The sequence below is a fragment of the Eurypyga helias genome, unplaced genomic scaffold (genome assembly GCF_000690775.1).
Source record: "Eurypyga helias isolate BGI_N326 unplaced genomic scaffold, ASM69077v1 scaffold5810, whole genome shotgun sequence".
NCBI lineage: Eukaryota > Metazoa > Chordata > Aves > Eurypygiformes > Eurypygidae > Eurypyga > Eurypyga helias.
The window spans coordinates 885-17,733 of NW_010226204.1; the positions used below are offsets into that span (position 1 = coordinate 885).

The 16,849-nt window shown below is 46.2% G+C and overlaps 1 protein-coding gene across 1 annotated transcript in view; it reads right to left on the reverse strand.

Annotated features, from left to right (window-relative positions):
- Window positions 1-267: 267 nt before the first annotated feature.
- Window positions 268-16,849, reverse strand: part of DLEC1 (deleted in lung and esophageal cancer 1) — a gene marked incomplete at both ends in the record, with an annotated part of 29,555 nt that continues 12,973 nt past the window's right edge. The window contains 16 exons of the mRNA XM_010152011.1: window positions 268-355; window positions 1,624-1,746; window positions 3,833-3,964; window positions 4,942-5,159; window positions 6,017-6,087; window positions 7,193-7,296; window positions 7,838-7,989; window positions 9,139-9,197; window positions 9,682-9,867; window positions 10,883-11,013; window positions 11,930-12,040; window positions 13,411-13,564; window positions 13,821-13,960; window positions 15,600-15,758; window positions 16,058-16,188; window positions 16,418-16,511. Coding sequence (XP_010150313.1) covers window positions 268-355; window positions 1,624-1,746; window positions 3,833-3,964; window positions 4,942-5,159; window positions 6,017-6,087; window positions 7,193-7,296; window positions 7,838-7,989; window positions 9,139-9,197; window positions 9,682-9,867; window positions 10,883-11,013; window positions 11,930-12,040; window positions 13,411-13,564; window positions 13,821-13,960; window positions 15,600-15,758; window positions 16,058-16,188; window positions 16,418-16,511 — 2,053 coding nt within the window. The remainder of the gene's footprint in view (window positions 356-1,623; window positions 1,747-3,832; window positions 3,965-4,941; window positions 5,160-6,016; window positions 6,088-7,192; window positions 7,297-7,837; window positions 7,990-9,138; window positions 9,198-9,681; window positions 9,868-10,882; window positions 11,014-11,929; window positions 12,041-13,410; window positions 13,565-13,820; window positions 13,961-15,599; window positions 15,759-16,057; window positions 16,189-16,417; window positions 16,512-16,849) is intronic.

A 16,849-nucleotide genomic window follows, 5' to 3' on the forward strand; every position in this document is an offset into this window, starting at 1 on the left:
GGCAATATTGTTCAGGGAACCCCCATGGAGTGGGTTTCTTGCATCGCTGTCCGACCAGTCATCTCCAGCCCGGGATTTGGAGTTTGGGTGACACATTAACCTACGAATTTGCTGGACTGGAGCAGAAGGTGGTATCTTACCTAGCAGCCGACTTACCCTATCCAGTAATTGGTTATGGAGGTATTTGAGATGGTTATTCTCATTCAAACGCTGATTATTTTCACTCACAAATTTATTGTTTTCAGTCACCCCCAGTAATTATCCCACATCCTGTGAAGGCTTGCAAGTCTATTCGTAACGGCGGAGCTCCGTGGCCATGTCTGCGACGCACTTTGTTAGGGACAGCCTTTGCAAGCTGACAACAAAAGGGAAACAAAGATGATGTAGGAAACGGTAGCACTAAACCCTGAACCCCTTCTTTTAGCCTGAGAGGCTGTTAGCCAAAATAGGATTCTGCTGGAGAACCTCTTGTCTGTTCGTAAGACACGATGGCAACGTGCAAGGACCAGCAAAGGCTCAGCAGGAGCTGCACTCTGAACAGCTGTGCTCAATGCAGACACGGGTCTTTCTTCCTCCGGGAGTCAGGAACATTAGAACCACAGCATGGTTTGGGTTGGAAGGGCCCTTAAAGATCATCCAGTTCCAACCCCCCTGCCATGGGCAGGGACACCTTCCACTAGACCAGGTTGCTCCAAGCCTCATCCAGCCTGGCCTTGAACACTTCCAGGGATGGGGCATCCACAGCTTCTCTGGGCAACCGGTGCCAGTGCCTCACCACCCTCTCCAGGAAGAACTTCTTCCTGATATCCAATCTAACCCTCCCCGCTTTCAATTTAAACCCATTCCCCCTTGTCCTGTCACTCCAGGCCCTTGTAAAAAGCCCCCCCCCAGCTCCCTTGTAGCCCCTTCAGGTACTGGAAGGTGCTATAAGGTCTCTCCGGAGCCTTCTCTTCTCCAGGCTGAACAAGCCCAACTCTCTCAGCCTGTCCCCATAGCAGAGGTGCTCCAGCCCTCTGATCATCTTCGTGGCCTCCCCTGGACTCGCTCCAACTGGTCTATAGCCTTCTTACATTGCAGGTCCCCACAGCTGGACGCAGCACTCCAGGGGGGGTGCATTAGGGATGTCTTATTAAATATTCTGTTATCGTTCATTCACTATGCCTTGCACCTCTGCCATGATTCACATCAGAGACTCACAGAGCAATCTGAAACGCTGTTCACGTTGCCCTGCGAGCTGCACTGCTGTTGCTGAAGAGGAAGTTTCCCAGAGGAGAGATACTCTGTCCAAACTCACACAGGAAGGTAGATGCAGAGCCAGGAACAGGACTCAGCAGTCCCGAGTCTCAGTCCCATTGTTAACTATTGTTATCAACAAAACCTGATGTTGTGACAGCGTTTCCAACCCCAGACTTTTGTCTGGGGTCTGCTGCACCAGACAACCTAAGACGGTGGTGACGTTCCCACCCCAGAACGCTTCCAAGCTGCAAGGCAAATGCAACGACCCAACGGCCCTAGGAAAGGAAGGGTGTAGAGGGCTGTTTATATGGACTGGTCAGGTACACGGCAGCCTGGGCCTAAGTTACAGGAAGGGAACCGGTAGCCGTGCTGCGATAGTTCACTCACCTTGTCATCCAGGCTCATGAAACCCAGCGCAAACCCTTCGCACTGCACTGGCGGCCCGGGCTCTGGCAGGAGGCGCGGGGTGAAGGAGATGTGGACGGAGATGCTGCCACCCCCTGGAACCACCTGCAGCCAAGAGAGAAGTGTCAGGGGCAGGGACCTGCCCGGCATTGCACAACCGGACATCTCCAGGGGATGGGCTACGCTTGCGGCGGAATGACAGCATGTCGCGACAAGAATGACCTCGCTGTTTCAGCTGCACATACCGGTGTAGCCACTCTTCAGCATCAACAGCGTTAGAGCACAGTCCCAGACCAGCTCCCCGAGTACACACGTACGTACCTGTTCGGTTTTCAAATCACCCACTTCCGCCCACTCTTACTCCATAGCTAGCTCGGATGATTCTCCCACAACTGACAGCACTCACAGGTACCAGAAACATTTTTTTTTGGAGAGTTACAAGTGTGAATTCAGAGTATTTTAAAAAATTATTCTACATGACAGCAGGGAATGTAATCAAATGCAGCTGCAGTGGATTTTCTGGGATTGAATAGGCTCTCCTTTCTTCAGGTGCAGCACACACATTATGGTTAAATCCTGCTATTGCTTCAGAAACATGCACAGGTTATGATTAAATCCTTCAATTATTAAATTGTTGCAGAAAAACCTTTGCCATCTCCCTCCAGAGCCAATTCTGAGTCTGTAAGCTCAGGGGCCGCATGGCGTGTACTGCACGGCCAGAGCAGAGACAGCAAACTCTGCCTCATATAGACTGGTTGGAGCGAGTCCAGAGGAGGCCACAAAGATGCTCAGAGGGCTGGAGCCCCTCTGCTATGGGGACAGGCTGAGAGAGTTGGGCTGGTTCAGCCTGGAGAAGAGAAGGCTCCGGGGAGACTTTATAGCCCCTTCCAGTGCCTGAAGGGGCTACAAGGAAGCTGGAGGGGACTTTTTACAAGGGTCTGTAGTGACAGGACAAGGGGTAATGGGTTTAAATTGAAAGTGGGGAGGGTTAGATTAGATATCAGGAAGAAGTTCTTCCCAGAGAGGGTGGTGAGGCACTGGAACAGGCTGCCCAGAGAAGCTGTGGATGCCCCATCCCTGGAAGTGTTCAAGGCCAGGCTGGATGAGGCTTGGAGCAACCTGGTCTAGTGGAAGGTGTCCCTGCCCATGGCAGGGGGGTTGGAACTAGATGGTCTTTAAGGTCCCTTCCAACCCAAACCATCCTGTGATTCATCCTGTAACACTGCAGGGTCTGTGCACTGAGGTCACAGAGAACGTAGTTGCTCAGACATGGATTTAAGCCAGGCCTGGCCAGCCTTGCTGCACACCACCTGAGCTAACAGACCGTCCTGGAGCAATAGTAGGAACACATTTCTGCAGAGGAATACCTGAATGGCTCCATCGGCACCAACTCCATTCCATGTGGGCAGAGCTCGCTGCTGGCTACAACCGAGGCAGAGGATCTCTCCACACCAGGTGCTTTGTGAGCTCTCTCAGCCTCAGCCACCCCACAGCTTCGTTGCTTTGAGATGCCATTTCTGCCATTATTTCTTTCATGTAACCTTTAGCTCATCCTAACTTGTAACTGAAACCCTTTGGCAAAAAACTTGCGAGTATTTAAGAATCAAAATTGACACACTGATGTTTTGGGCAACCCTGTCACTCACAGATCTTTCCAGGGCTGCCTTTGCTTTGTCTTGTTCCTACAGAATTGTGATGCTGTGGCCCCTATTTGCACCAGTTACTTTTGAAGTACTGTGGGTTACAACAGTTTATCCAAGAGCGCTGTCTGCAGAGCACCCCTTTCCCAGCAGCTTGTTTTCCAGCTCTGCCACGTCCGCTTAGCAAATCCACCTTGGTTAAGTAACGGGCTTCCGAAGCTTCAGGCTGGATCCCTCACACCTAATGCCACCTGTTTCAGTGAGGCAGCTCAAGGGAGAAGACCAGAGATGCCACTCCGGAGAGCCTAGTACGACTGAACCCTTAATTCCAGTCATCAGTTAACTGCTCACGTGTAGGTAGGACGCTTCTTTTTCTGTTGACTCTGCAAACTCTTCTCATGGTCATCTTTAGGAGCCCAAAGCCTCCCAGCCAACTGTGTCACTGTTTACTAGTCTCTACCCCAAGCCAAAGCTTCCTCCTCCTCCTCAGTCTTCTCTGTCATATGAAAAAATATGCTAAATCTAAGCACAAAGAAAATGTAAAAGCTTACTATCTGTCTCGGAGCAATGGAGAAGGGGTTGTCCGCAGGAACCCCTTCATGAGGTCGTAGAAGTACAGAGACGATTTTCTGAACTGTAGGTTCTTGAGTGACGATCTCCTCTTTGCCGTCAGAGCCCAGAGACTGCAGGGACACGAGGGTGGGGAATGGTTAAAACCGTTACGCTGCAACGGAGGAATGCAGGCGAAGTGTTGAGGGAGCTGCTGCACTAGTCAGTAAGCGTGGCCAGCTCCAGTCTCTTTCTGGCACAAAAACTGGACATGTGGATGTGTCCTGCACGTTCATTTTTGTATGCACAGGTTTGCTCTCCTGAAACTGCTCCTGAACTCCATGAAAAACGTGCACGCTTGGGTCCTGTTCTGCCAAGAGAAACACAACCGTAACATCTCTGGCCACTATACGAACCAGAAATTTAGGGCAAAACCTTTCCCTTGTTGCACAAGGAAGTTTAGAGGTATACTCAAAACAACTATGCTTTCCGAGCTGAAACAGAGAAAAGGTGATTTTAATAGCTTTTCTGTAAAGCTTTTGCTGGAGAAATACACATACCCTCTATGATACCTTCTCCCTGTCACTCCCAGCCCTTCAGGACAGTAAATTGCCAGGTTATAATCAACCTCCCTGTGTAACAGGCGTTACTGTAGGCTAACAGAGTAAGCAATCTAGGTTTGGCACTGGGATAAATACCTCCAAAACACTGGCTGCAGTTTGAACTTGGCAAGTTGGATTCTGCTCCACTGACATCATAAAGCACCCATGGGGAGAGTAGCCCAAACTGAGGGGTTTTAGTTACCTGAACACTTTTGTGTAAACACAGCATTAGTTTGTCAGTGACAGTATTTTAAAGATCAGCTTCTTTAACAACTTTGAGAAGAGGAGCAGCTGAAGATCTGTGTGCTTGTAGCTCGTTCTGGGAACTGCTCACACCAATAGCCACCTACCCACATATTGCTTTTTTGCCTGTGAGAGGACCTGACCCTTCTTTTAACAATCCAGCTCTTAGTTACAAGTTACATCGCAGGTTATTGTTTTCAACCCTTCATGCCAAGAAACCCATCATGTATCTCAGCAGCAGTATAAAAAACAGACTAACAGCTGACCTCATCTGGGGTTTGAGAAGCTGGATAAATGCTTCCACCGGGAACAGCAGTTTGATCCAACTTTAACACCATCTCTGACTCCGAGTTGGTACCAGTTGATGGGGTCTCATTTTCGTCTGTGTCCTTAGGAGGAAAAGGGTCTCCAAAGAACATCAACAGGTCCACCAGTTTTTCATCATTTTGCTCTTGGTTATAAATTTCCCAGTCCAGGCGGATGTCTGAATCGAAAAGGAGAAAAGACAATTACTTGTGGTCATTGAGAAGGTTCATAGCTTAGTTGGTACTGGAGAGCCAGAAGATCAAGTAACCGATTCGTGTCTAGAAACTGGATTTGTATTAAGGCACATCTGAAGCTTTCCATGGTTGCCGTAAATAAAAATGGTTTAAGACCACGTGTGCTATGCTCTTCTTACAGCTTGTCCACTCTCTAGGTCCTAAACTGTACTTTTATTAACATTAAAATCAATTATAAGTATTTTGTTTGTTGAGCAAACGTGTTTGGTGGCATTGAGGGAAAAAAAAAAAAAAAGACACTGACTTTTGCTCTGCAGAGCGTAAAATCTCACTCAAGAGGTAAAAAGGCTAAATACAGAAGAGCCAGATGATGCCACTAAGCAGGAGGTAGCACATCTGACTGACCAGGCTTAGTGCTGCGAGAGATGCGCAAAACCAGGATGGAAAATCCCAAATCCCATCATTTCAATGAGGGAAAACCCAGACACAGGAGGACAGGATGTGCTGTTTCATAGTAATAACACACTGAGTCAATATTCCACTTCGCTCTGGCTGGAGCTTACCGGCTTTACTGGGGCAGAAAGCAAACTAATGGTCATGGTGGTACTGCCCTGACGATGATACCGCTATGCCATGGAGACTTGGCAACAGGTACGATTGCCCTGCACTCGCCAAGTTAGAGAACAGCTTACATACTCTCTTATAGACTGTTATTTTTCCAAAAAACATCCCAATTAGGAAACAAGAATGTCAGTAAATTGACTTGTTAATTTCTATTTTTCTATTACGACAAGGAGGGCAGTGCAAGCCTCCACGTTTGCTGTACAACAGTCAGCCTTACCAAAGGGAGTGGGATTGTTGAGCTGGACCCTCCGAACGACAGGACACCCTCCAGAGACGTGAGTTCCAAACCTGGGCAAGGAAACCTTGCTGTCAGTCCGTGCAGAAAACAGAAGCGAACGTCTGAAATGATTTTCCATCCAAGAATCATTTTAAGAGTGGAAACTACCTGGCTGCAGTGGCAGCCCGTTAAGAGTGGCCATCAGGTAAAGCACGGCCTATGGGGTGAAATAAAATATTGCTTTATCTAATCAGGCTCTTTCTTCTGGTTTTCTTAGTTGTCTCAGACACTTCAGGGTAAACACGTCAGCTTTCAGGAGAGACTCAGGCAGTGGCAGCAAGTGGCTACACAGCAGTGGAGTGACCCGTGTCAGACACAGATTTCCAGGTGCAGAAGCGTGTTTCGTGGTGGGTAGCTAAATCCATTTTCTGCGGCTCATTACAGAGGCGACATTGCAAATGCTCTGGGCTGCAGTGCGACACACAGTGCCAATTCCTCTGAGGTCGGAAAGCAGCAGTCACGCTGCATAGCCGGGTGTGTAGTGCCCCGGTCCCCATAAGCCAACCCCTGCCCCTTATCCAGATGTGCAGGTGCTACTCATAGAATCATAGAATCACAGAGTGGTTTGGGTTGGAAGGGACCTTAAAGATCATCTAGTTCCAACCCCCCTGCCATGGGCAGGGACACCTTCCACTAGACCAGGTTGCTCCAAGCCTCATCCAGCCTGGCCTTCAACACTTCCAGGGATGGGGCATCCACAACATACTCGCCGAATGAGAGAGCTTAAACCTTCCCCTGCCCCTTTTACCTCAGGGCTGCGTTTCTCCCAGTCCAGGCAAATGGAGAGGGAGAAATGAACTGCAGATGACGATGAGAACTGCCCCCACGTACCAGTTTCCATCCCCACAGAATCACACGAGACTGGAATGGGTGAACCTCTGTGACTGTAAGCCCAGAACAGTGGTTGCTGGTAAACCTGAGAGAGGCTGTACGCAGATTCATCTCTAATTATGCTGGCAGAGACAAAGGCAGTGGTGATCTAGAAGCAGATACCGTATTCAACAGGCACTTTGCTGACCTCATTATGTAATAAAAGGATGGGAGCAGGTGTGTATGTTGGCTGTAGTCCAACAGTATTTAATTCTCTGACTCTGCTGACAGTATTCTGCACTATACCTGATTATGGGTTGCTCTATGTGTGGTCCTGTCATCTGTAGGAAGATTGGACATCCTTTCACAGTCATTTGCATAGGAATTAATTTAGGTTGCAAGTCTCCCACCTATTAAAAATGAACGTTTGCTATTAGAATCATGACAAAACTTTATTTCTCTGAGTTACAAAATCATGTTTTGAAAGCCAATTGGATTTTCAAATATTTTTGACTGGTTTCTTTTGAGAGCATCTAATTCACACGCTAAGGAAAAGCTCTTCTCAGCAGGAGACTGCAATACCTCATATATCCATCAGCTTTCCTGTGGCTTTTCCATACAACACAGCATGTTGTATTGGTAGAGCAGAGCAGTGCGCTGGCCAGCTACCAAACAGATTTTATAAATCAAAACCGCCCCAGTCATTTTAAAGGCAGATGAAAACCTCCCAAGGAATAACTGTGTTACCCCCAAACCAAACCACGTACTGTCAGAGCAAACAATTGTTCCTTACATGTCGTTGGATGTAGAGGTATAGCAATATCTACCCCGAATTTTTACAAAAGTCCTAACAAACTGAAAAAGTGGTTTTAACAGAAAGGAATCTGGGAAATACAATCGGTGTAAAATCTGCCATAGCAAAACTTCACTTAAAACCGAAGCCCCACCTACCTTGCAGACAAGGTCATCCCGGTACTCTCCCCACATGTTGTTGTAAGCTGTTATTTCGATGATGAGCTGCTGGAAGGCTTTCAGAGTTCCTGTGGAAGGTTGTATATGGAAAGCTGCTCCCTTCCCATGAGACAGCACTGCTGCTGCAAACTCTGAGGGAGAACAGCACAGCAGCATTTCATGAATTTGGAGGAAATGGAACGAAGTTGGTCTTTCAAAGAATATATAGGACTGCATTTTTAGCTGGTGTTAATCAGCCTAACCTCACTGGCTTCTAGAAAACCTGGGATCACTTACACAACCCACATTTGTACCACTTTACCCAGACTGCCTTCTGTAGTGCGTCTTAATCTGTGTTTTGAGAGTCAGTTCTCACAGAGATTATTTCAAGGAGGGACTCCCTTCCAACGACCTGGTCTAGGACTCTTTGGGATATGCAAGGCACCAATTGGTTACATGAAAAAACACCCTCAATTTGAGAAAAATAAGCTGGAATTCATGCTAACTGGTTATTTTTCTATCAGCAGCTGGCTGTTTACCCGTGTGCTCTTCAGCACAAAGAATGAATGACAAAGAGCAAAGCCTTTCCACATTCCGAGTCACCTCGCTTTCCCAGTCAATCAGCGTGCATGGAGTCTGTCAGAACAGCATTTTTCCAATCTTAAGTACTAACTCAACAGCTGAAAAGCTCTGTAACATACACCAAACACTCTGGCAAGGTCCCAACATGTCCAAATTGTCTTTTGGATACAGAACACACACCTACACTTTGTAGCATTTCGCTCCCATTTCCCTCCTCCCTGGGTCTCGGGTGGCTCCAAATATTATTCTTTTTCAGTACAACACATCAGAAATGACAGATGGACTGTGCTGTAGCTTTCCACAGTGGGGAGGGTATATACAAGGGTTTGAGGGAGAAGAGCCTGCTGCCATGGCAGCGGAAGACTGCGGAGGAGGGCAATAGCCAAACGTTACGCCATGTCATCCATACTGTGTGTTGGGAGTGTGAACTGCCACCAGCACCACCCTCCTTTGTTTCAGACTGCTGTTTTCAAGAAGAGGAAAGAAGGCAGGGGGAGAGAGAAAAAAGCTGGGGAGGGAAGAGATTGACCTAATGCTTAAGCAATGTGGACTTTCAAACTCAATAAACCGAGGAACTAAGTCCTTTAACAGTGTGGACGGAGCCAGATGCTCCAAGAATGAAATGATGGGCCTGACTGGCACAACTAATGCTGAGTATGGCAGTGGGTTGTCTTTTGCCTTCTTCTCTCCACTGCAGGGATTAACAGCTATTCTCATACCTGACTGCGCTCTTCTGGCTGCATGTTTTGTGACGGGCCCTCTTCTTTTCACCGGGGAGCTTGAAAAAACCAAACAAATCACAACGATGACATTTCTGTGGTGAGCTGGACTCTGCTGAAGTAACAGCTCTACCTGACTACTAAGTTAGTAGCCATTATACCTTAAAGAAGGACTGCCTAGAGAGCATTTTCTGAAAGCAACATGATTAAGAGTGAATCAACTGCAGAGCTGTAAAACTGTGTCTAACCTAACACAGTAGAGCCCTGGCCAGTGTAAACCAGCCTACGTCCACTGGCAACAGTAGAGTTTTGCCATTTGCACCAGCTAAATCCTCCCTCCTCGCACTGCACGGGTTCTGTTTCTGCAGGAAACCTCACCGGCAGGTTTCATTGCCACAGTCAGAGCAAGAGTTTCTACAAACCCCACCAGAGCACTGCAGAAAGTGCATCTTGTGACAGAGGCAACAGCACCCTGTCCCGATTTCAGATGTAATCCAGACCTAATTTGGCGTTGGGGTCACTGTGCAGAAAAGCAAGACTTACGGGCAGATTCCTTGTTCTGGAGTAGGTGAACAGCCAGTAAAATACTCCGCTTCTAGTTCGAACGGAGCACTGATTCCAGTGTGATTGGTAAGAATTAGCTGACGTTTTACTATCTCTTTGAACGCAACTCCAGATCCAAAGTCCAAGAGGGGATCACACGGGCTTTGTAACATTTGTCTTTCATCACTGTAAGAAAAAAATGCATTAATATTAAAACATCAGTCTTATTTTCTTACGTCACAGATAACTTCAGTAGATTTTAACACGCTATGCCGTGTGGTTGCAATGACCAGCATAAAAGGACCATGCAGCCCATGGTTTTTGTCATCAGCGTTCACTGCTTTTCATTTTTTCACTTCTATCCAGGTAAGGATGGATTTTGGGTAAAATTTTTATCATGTAGAACTTGCCAACCTACCAAATTAAAGCCATTCTTACTTATATAAAAACATAAAAGATGAGCATATTCCAAAAGAGAGTAATCATGCCATATATCAGAATAATAAAATAAAAATCAGTCAGATATACCAAGTCAGAGAAGTATAATCATCTTTCTTTAATATCATGTCTCACAAGGGCAACAACAAAACTTAATAGCCCAAAATACAGGATCTTGCATATAATTCTGTAATTCTAACTTCACACCTAAGAGTAGAATTTGCAAATTTCTGGCATTCCAGCAGACAGTTGTTACTGACAAACGTGTGAGGGACTGCAGAGGTCCCACGCTTCGGTTACCAGGGGAAAGGTAACTTTAAATGCTCTTCACACACAGAACTGTTGAGGCAACTGGCAGGTTACAAGTGCCAGGAGCACAAGGGAGAAGAGGCAGAGCACATGAACATGAGTTTCACTAATGTGCAGTTGACTTCACAGCAATTTATGATTCATGAATTAATGAATTCACAGTTGTTAATTTAATTTGGCTCAGCTAAACGATGGTGGAAGTGGAGTCTTGCTCTTCTCCAGTCTTCTCTTGGGCTTATGAAGATGCTGAATGTGGCTAGGGTGCAAACCCAGTATCTTATCTTCACAGAGGCATCTTCAAATCGTACTATCACATTTTAAGATCTTTGCTGCCTACAGCAGGAAGAGGAATGATGTTTCCATAGCTAAGTGGGGTTTTTTTCCCCTCCCTATTGTATTTGTGCTTTGGGAAGAAGTAACTTTTGTTCAATTCAGGGGTAAAACCTCAGTTTACCTGGCAACTCCACTGTCACAAGGGACTGAGTAGGTGACATGCAGTCCTTTCACTTCTCCAGAAATGCTCAGAAAGAGGGGCTCAATCATGCCTTCTATGCTACAGCAAAGGACAAGGTCTTTCAGCTCACCCTGAAAGGAGAAGAGCCAGGTTTCCTTGTGAATGAAGCAAACTTTACAGAGGAAAGGCAGCCTCATTAAGAAATTTATTTAGAAAACATGTATAAACTTGAGTGGACTAAAACCAGAACTATGATAGTAAGCCAGTACCAAGGTAAAAAACTGTGGCTGTTTCTTGGGTTTGTACAAGTGCCCTTTCCACAAGCCCAACGTGTCTTGTTGAGCTTCCAGATTTCCATGAAGAAGGCTCAAGTTTACTGGGATCCTGTGCCACATATGCCAGACATACATGGGTACCTGAGATCTGCTAGGGCAGCTCTGATACTACTGAACACCTACTTTTAAGCAAATAAATTAAACTTAGGTCTCTGGTGACTGTAATGGGAACTAATTCACCAGACCTATAGGAAGCTCCTTCATTTACTTGCTGTTCGAATGCCCCTATAAAGTCTATGGCTGAATTCCTGAAGTTTGTTACCTCTGCAGTCTACACCCTATTTTGCAGGCTCTCAGTCCTATCAGTCCTTTTTAAATTTTCGGATCTCAAAATATCAAGAGTCCAGTTGCATTCAGAAAATGACATGCATACTATATATGCCAGTCTGCTCTATTTCATTTGGGATAATCCAGAGTAAGGATCTGTGTGCTTCGAGAAAAGTGATAAGCATGAAGACTAACTGAATTGCTATTCAAGAAAGAAAACAAGAACAGTTGAGAAACAAAGAGGCAGGGTAGAAAATTGCCCCCCATGTGGGCTGCTTTAATTCTTGCCTTCAACCATGGTATCTCTAAAGCAAAACAATTTCAGAGATATACAGGGAAAGGAGCTGTATGTTTTCTACATCAAAACCTTGCCTTTTGCCAGATGGAGGTGAGATGAGAATGCCAGCGTTGCTGTTTTGATAAAATTGCACGGTTTTAAACTTACCATGACGTTAGCTGACAGCTCTACACAGAATTCTTTTTCTTCATTTGGGCCCAAGGAGCCACTGGCTGGGGAGACAGTGACGGAGCAGAAAGCTGCCTGACTTCCAATAAGCTGCCAAACAGAAAGGACAGACACTCAGCTAACCTCGATTCGTTCCGATTTTCTCTTCAGATCCAAGAGGACTGCAAAACCAGAGGTATTTTCAGATTTACGACACTTTCAGGTAGCAACACGTACAGTGTGTGGAGACTTGCTTTACAACTCCCCCATGGCTGCTAAGACCCTCATGCCTGCGTTCATTCCAAACGACTTAGGTGCCCAACTGAGGCATCTGGGCTGGGAGCAGAGTCACTGTAATCCCTCTCACAAGCCTTTCACAACCTCTCTGATGTTGGAGCAGGATCCTAGTGGTGCCGTTTCTCTCTCCACTGACTACAGAGACAATCTTGGGCTTGGTGCCTTCCCTAAGTGACTAACTACACAGGGCATGAATCCAGGGGTCAGCTCAGTTGCTCACAGGCAAACACCAGATACCATGTAAAAACCTGCTCCATTAGGATGTCCTGGGCACCTGAGGACACGCTGGATGGCACTGAATGCTTTTATGTGGGCAACAGAGCTGAACCCTGGGTGTCAGAGTAGATCTGAATGACCAAGGCACTGATGGCAGGATTCAGCTTTCGGGCTACGGCACACAAGTGTACGTGTAGTGGGTGCAACACCACCGCTGCAGCCAACAGACGTCCAGTTGCTATGTGTAGAGAGCATCCTGCAGCCCAAAGTGTCCATTCTAGGGGAAGCCGAATACTTTTCTGGACTCCAGTGACTATAGATCGGGTAGAATTCAGTTGTGAATTCTACACACACAGGGTGGCCAGGCCATGCCTGGCTGGCTGATGTGACAGGATTTACAGAAGACCAAGCTTCTTGAGTGGTTTCTGGAGGTCAGGAAGAGCACCCTACAGCATCCATGACACTAAACGTATATATTCTGGTGATGGACTTCCTGCTCAGACTTCCTTTGACTGCAAAGAGGGTTCAGACCAGAGTTTACCTACTGGCATTAAAATTAGGGGTCCTGATCTGTAAGCTGAATCCCACCCAGAATGTGAAATTTAAGCAGAATTTAGACACAAAAGCACCACCGTTTCTTTGCTCTGCTGAATTAAATGCAAACCCTAAACTGCCATGGTACTTTGTTCAATTCTCTGGTGGCTTACGTCCTATTTCCCCTCACATCACTGCCCGCCCCTCCTCCCGGGGATGACCCACAGAGAGTAAGAGGGTATTAACATCAGCTGGTAGTTAATCTTTTCATAAAGGCTGGTCTTAAGTTGAAGTCTTGCTCATAAGCCAGTAATTAGGAATCACTACTCAAAAGATACATCAGAAAAGCTTTTAAGAGTAGTTATTTTTTGTATTTTGATAGAACTGCAATTTTCATCCCTGCTGTATGCTTTATCCATTAGAAGTGAGTTTACCTTTCCCCATAAGTATTTTGTTGGCAGCAGCGTCTGGTTAAAAAGTTTGTTGGTTGCTTTGGCAGGAACTCCGGTATAAATTTCAGCGAATACTAGATGACTGGATATCAGGCACGCTTGGGGGGTCTGAACTTCAACAAAAACAGGAAGATGACTGGAAATAAACACACAGATGGTCTATTGTTATGGTTAATGAATCTGTGCTAGACATACAACAGCATGCTGGAAGGAACGATGATGATGTTTATTTAGCAATATTAGTGATTGGCTAGTTCATTGATAGGTTACACAACCCCACTCCGAGTTCCTGCTACGTGGATTTGTTTTAGGAGATAAAACTACTTAAAGTGAAAATCACATGTGAATCTCAGGGGAAAAAAACAAAGCAGAATGCCACTTTTCTCCCTTACCTTCCTTCTCCATTTTCTACCTCTAGCTCTAACACTGCCTGGAGGCGCCGGCATAGCAAGGATGTGAACTGAACTGACACGCTGCACGTACCCAGAGGAGGTATCTCTCCAGCAGATGGTTGAATGGTAAAGGGAGATACCTGGGAGACGAGAGAGGAAACAGAAATTCCTTTGACATCGGCAGAACAAGTGTAAAGTGCTGAAGCCACACAGTCTAATTAGGGTTTACATGTGTCTAGTTTTCCCTCGGACATGCCTTTTGTCTTTTCCCCTGGAGTCCCACCTGGGTTGATTTCAGCAAGCACAGTGCTAGCTTTGTGAAAGCCTGGCTAGAAGAGGAGGCAGGACTTTGCTTCCATGGGGACAGCTAATAACAAGGCAGTGACCGAGGAGAAGGTCAGAGCCAAGGGCGTAACAGGGATGCCTGTGCGTGGAGCGAGGGGGAGTGTGAAGGTGAAGTGGTCAGCAGCAGTGTCTCCTCCCAAGCAGAGGGGCTGAGCAGGAGCTACGCAAGGTGCCACATGCTGGGGAAATTCTTAGACAGAAAGTCAGGGAAGGAAGGCTGGAAGAATGGAAACAGAAGGAGCACCAGTGTGGGGTGGGAGCTGGAGAGGTTCAGGAAAAGAAAGGGGTAGCTCTTATGCAGGAGGGTAGCTCTTGTGCAGGAGGAATGGAGAACTCTGTATGGGCTCTGGGCTGAGAAATGAAGAGATTATGTCTAAAATCAATCTGGGATTCTGGGAATTGTTGGGAATATCAGGGGACAAAGGAATAACAATGAGAACTAAGGCCTTGAGAACTGTGAAGGCAGGGTCTCCTCCAGGGCACCCCTATCCCTAATCAGGCACTTCTGATTACAATTGTTCTGGGGGAAGAGGGACAGACGGACGCACACACAACTGTTTTGCAAGGCTGCCATAACCACCACTCCCAAATCTTTCCTTTTTTCCATCAACTTTCACCCAACGTTGGAGAGATGGCTACTTGATACGCCAAAGAGAAAGCTCAAGAACTCATGGGGATACAGTACAACAATTTTAGCAGTATGTGATGCTCTGCAGACAGCAGCCCTCAACTCTGTCATCAGTATCACCTCCAAGCTGCTTTAGTCATTTTATAGGAGATGGTGGAATGAGCTCTGAAGTCAGACTGGAACGAGCTGCATTTGACACATCACAGTCTAGATAATATTTAAACAATAGTTTTAGTATTCCTCGTGGTAAGAAATTATTCTGGGACACAACTGTGTGTTTCAAAGCTATTCTTTCAAGCCAAAAGGCCCAATTCAGTAGGTGCCGAGATGCTGATATGGGGGTGTGAGAGGAGTGTTTAGCAGCCTCAGTTGGGATAAAGTCTTACCCTCTTATTTATAGCATCAGTAGCTGTAATCACTGTTATACGGGAAGTACTCCAATGTCTCTGCGTCAGGCAGGCAGGGGATTTGTAATAAATAGGAATAGAGAAAAACTGCAAGGAAGCTTTAATCTCAAAAGAACTTGTGTGCTTAAGGAACTGTGCAAAACCAGTTTCATAAGAAGTCCTAGAAATTATAACTTTTGATATCTGGAATGAATACTACAGCTCCTAAGCATAAGGAAGAAATGGCTGTCTTCAAGGCCAGGCTGGATGAGGCTTGGAGCAACCTGGTCTAGTGGAAGGTGTCCCTGCCCATGGCAGGGGGTTGGAACTGGATGGTCTTTAAGGTCCCTTCCAACCCAAACCATTCTATGATTCTAAATAGCTAAAGAGGGAACACAGCCAGCTACAGCAGCGACGTACCTCTTCGTTCCTTTCAGCTAGACAAACCTGGCTTTCTTGCATCCTCCATTTTGCTGGCAGCTGACACAGATTTTTAATCTCAAAGGTCCTTAACACACTCTCGCCCGGCTTTGTCAAACCTAAGTGGAGTGACGGAACATCAATACGAAGAAGCGGACCCTAGGACACCAGGAAATAGATGTCAGAATGGACACTTCTGCCAAAATTGTCTAATTAAGAAGCATAAATTATCTAAGAGTAACATTTAACTTCACAGAGAATAGCAGAAAGCAAATGAATTGCATGTAATGCAGAAAAATTCTTATTATCATTGGAGTGTCAACATTGCCTCCGTAGTAACTAGACAGCAAAATTACCTCCTGGTTTAACAGCTTTAGATTTGTCATGCTATTAAAAGGCAAAAAGCTTTATATGGATGACAGCCAGGCCCAACGATGAGTCATCCCGCTGTTCCTTACCTTAAAAGCAGCCTCAACATGCAGCACAACTGGCTCCGGACAGTGTTCAACGTTACACCGCACGTTGTGGCCGATGCACCCAGCCTTGCTTCCAGTAATTGTCAGTTGAAACTCACAGCACGCGTTCATATCTAGAAAGGAAAAATTTAGGGTCCTGTCTCACCCTTTTGCAAAGAAACCACCTGCTGCCAGCCTGCTATTGAAGCTCCCAAATTAAGCCTCCTGCTGGCTCCGGTGGGCTGGGGATCAGGTCTTGTTTTCCAGCTTGCACCGTAGTGCTCTGTAATTTTTCTCTTCCACTCATACCAATTCAATTATTTCTGTTATTAGCTGATAACTTTCCAGTCACAGAAACTTTACCTATGACACCAGTATGGGGTTCCACTTCTACGATGTCGCAGGTAATGATTTTCTCCCACGTGTACTTGATCAATGATTTGCTGTTATTCCACATCTAAAACAATTAAAATCAAGGACACAATTAATGCACTTTCAGCTTTCACAGCAACAAGCCAATCTGCTGTGAGTACTGCCACACTGCCAACTCGGTGTTGCAAGTCTTGCATCACATACTTTGCAAACTCCAACCCTACCCTGATCACCAGTAAACATTTCAGCCTGGAATCTGGCTACACCAATACTTTATTTTCACCTGAGTTTTGAAACAAACTGAGCACAGTAAGCGTGAAAAGGCACAGAACTTCACCTAACCTCTGCCTCAACAGTACTACCCAATGCCATGTACTATCTACTGTTATTTTCATGATAATGCTGCGTCCTCCCTTTCCTTTT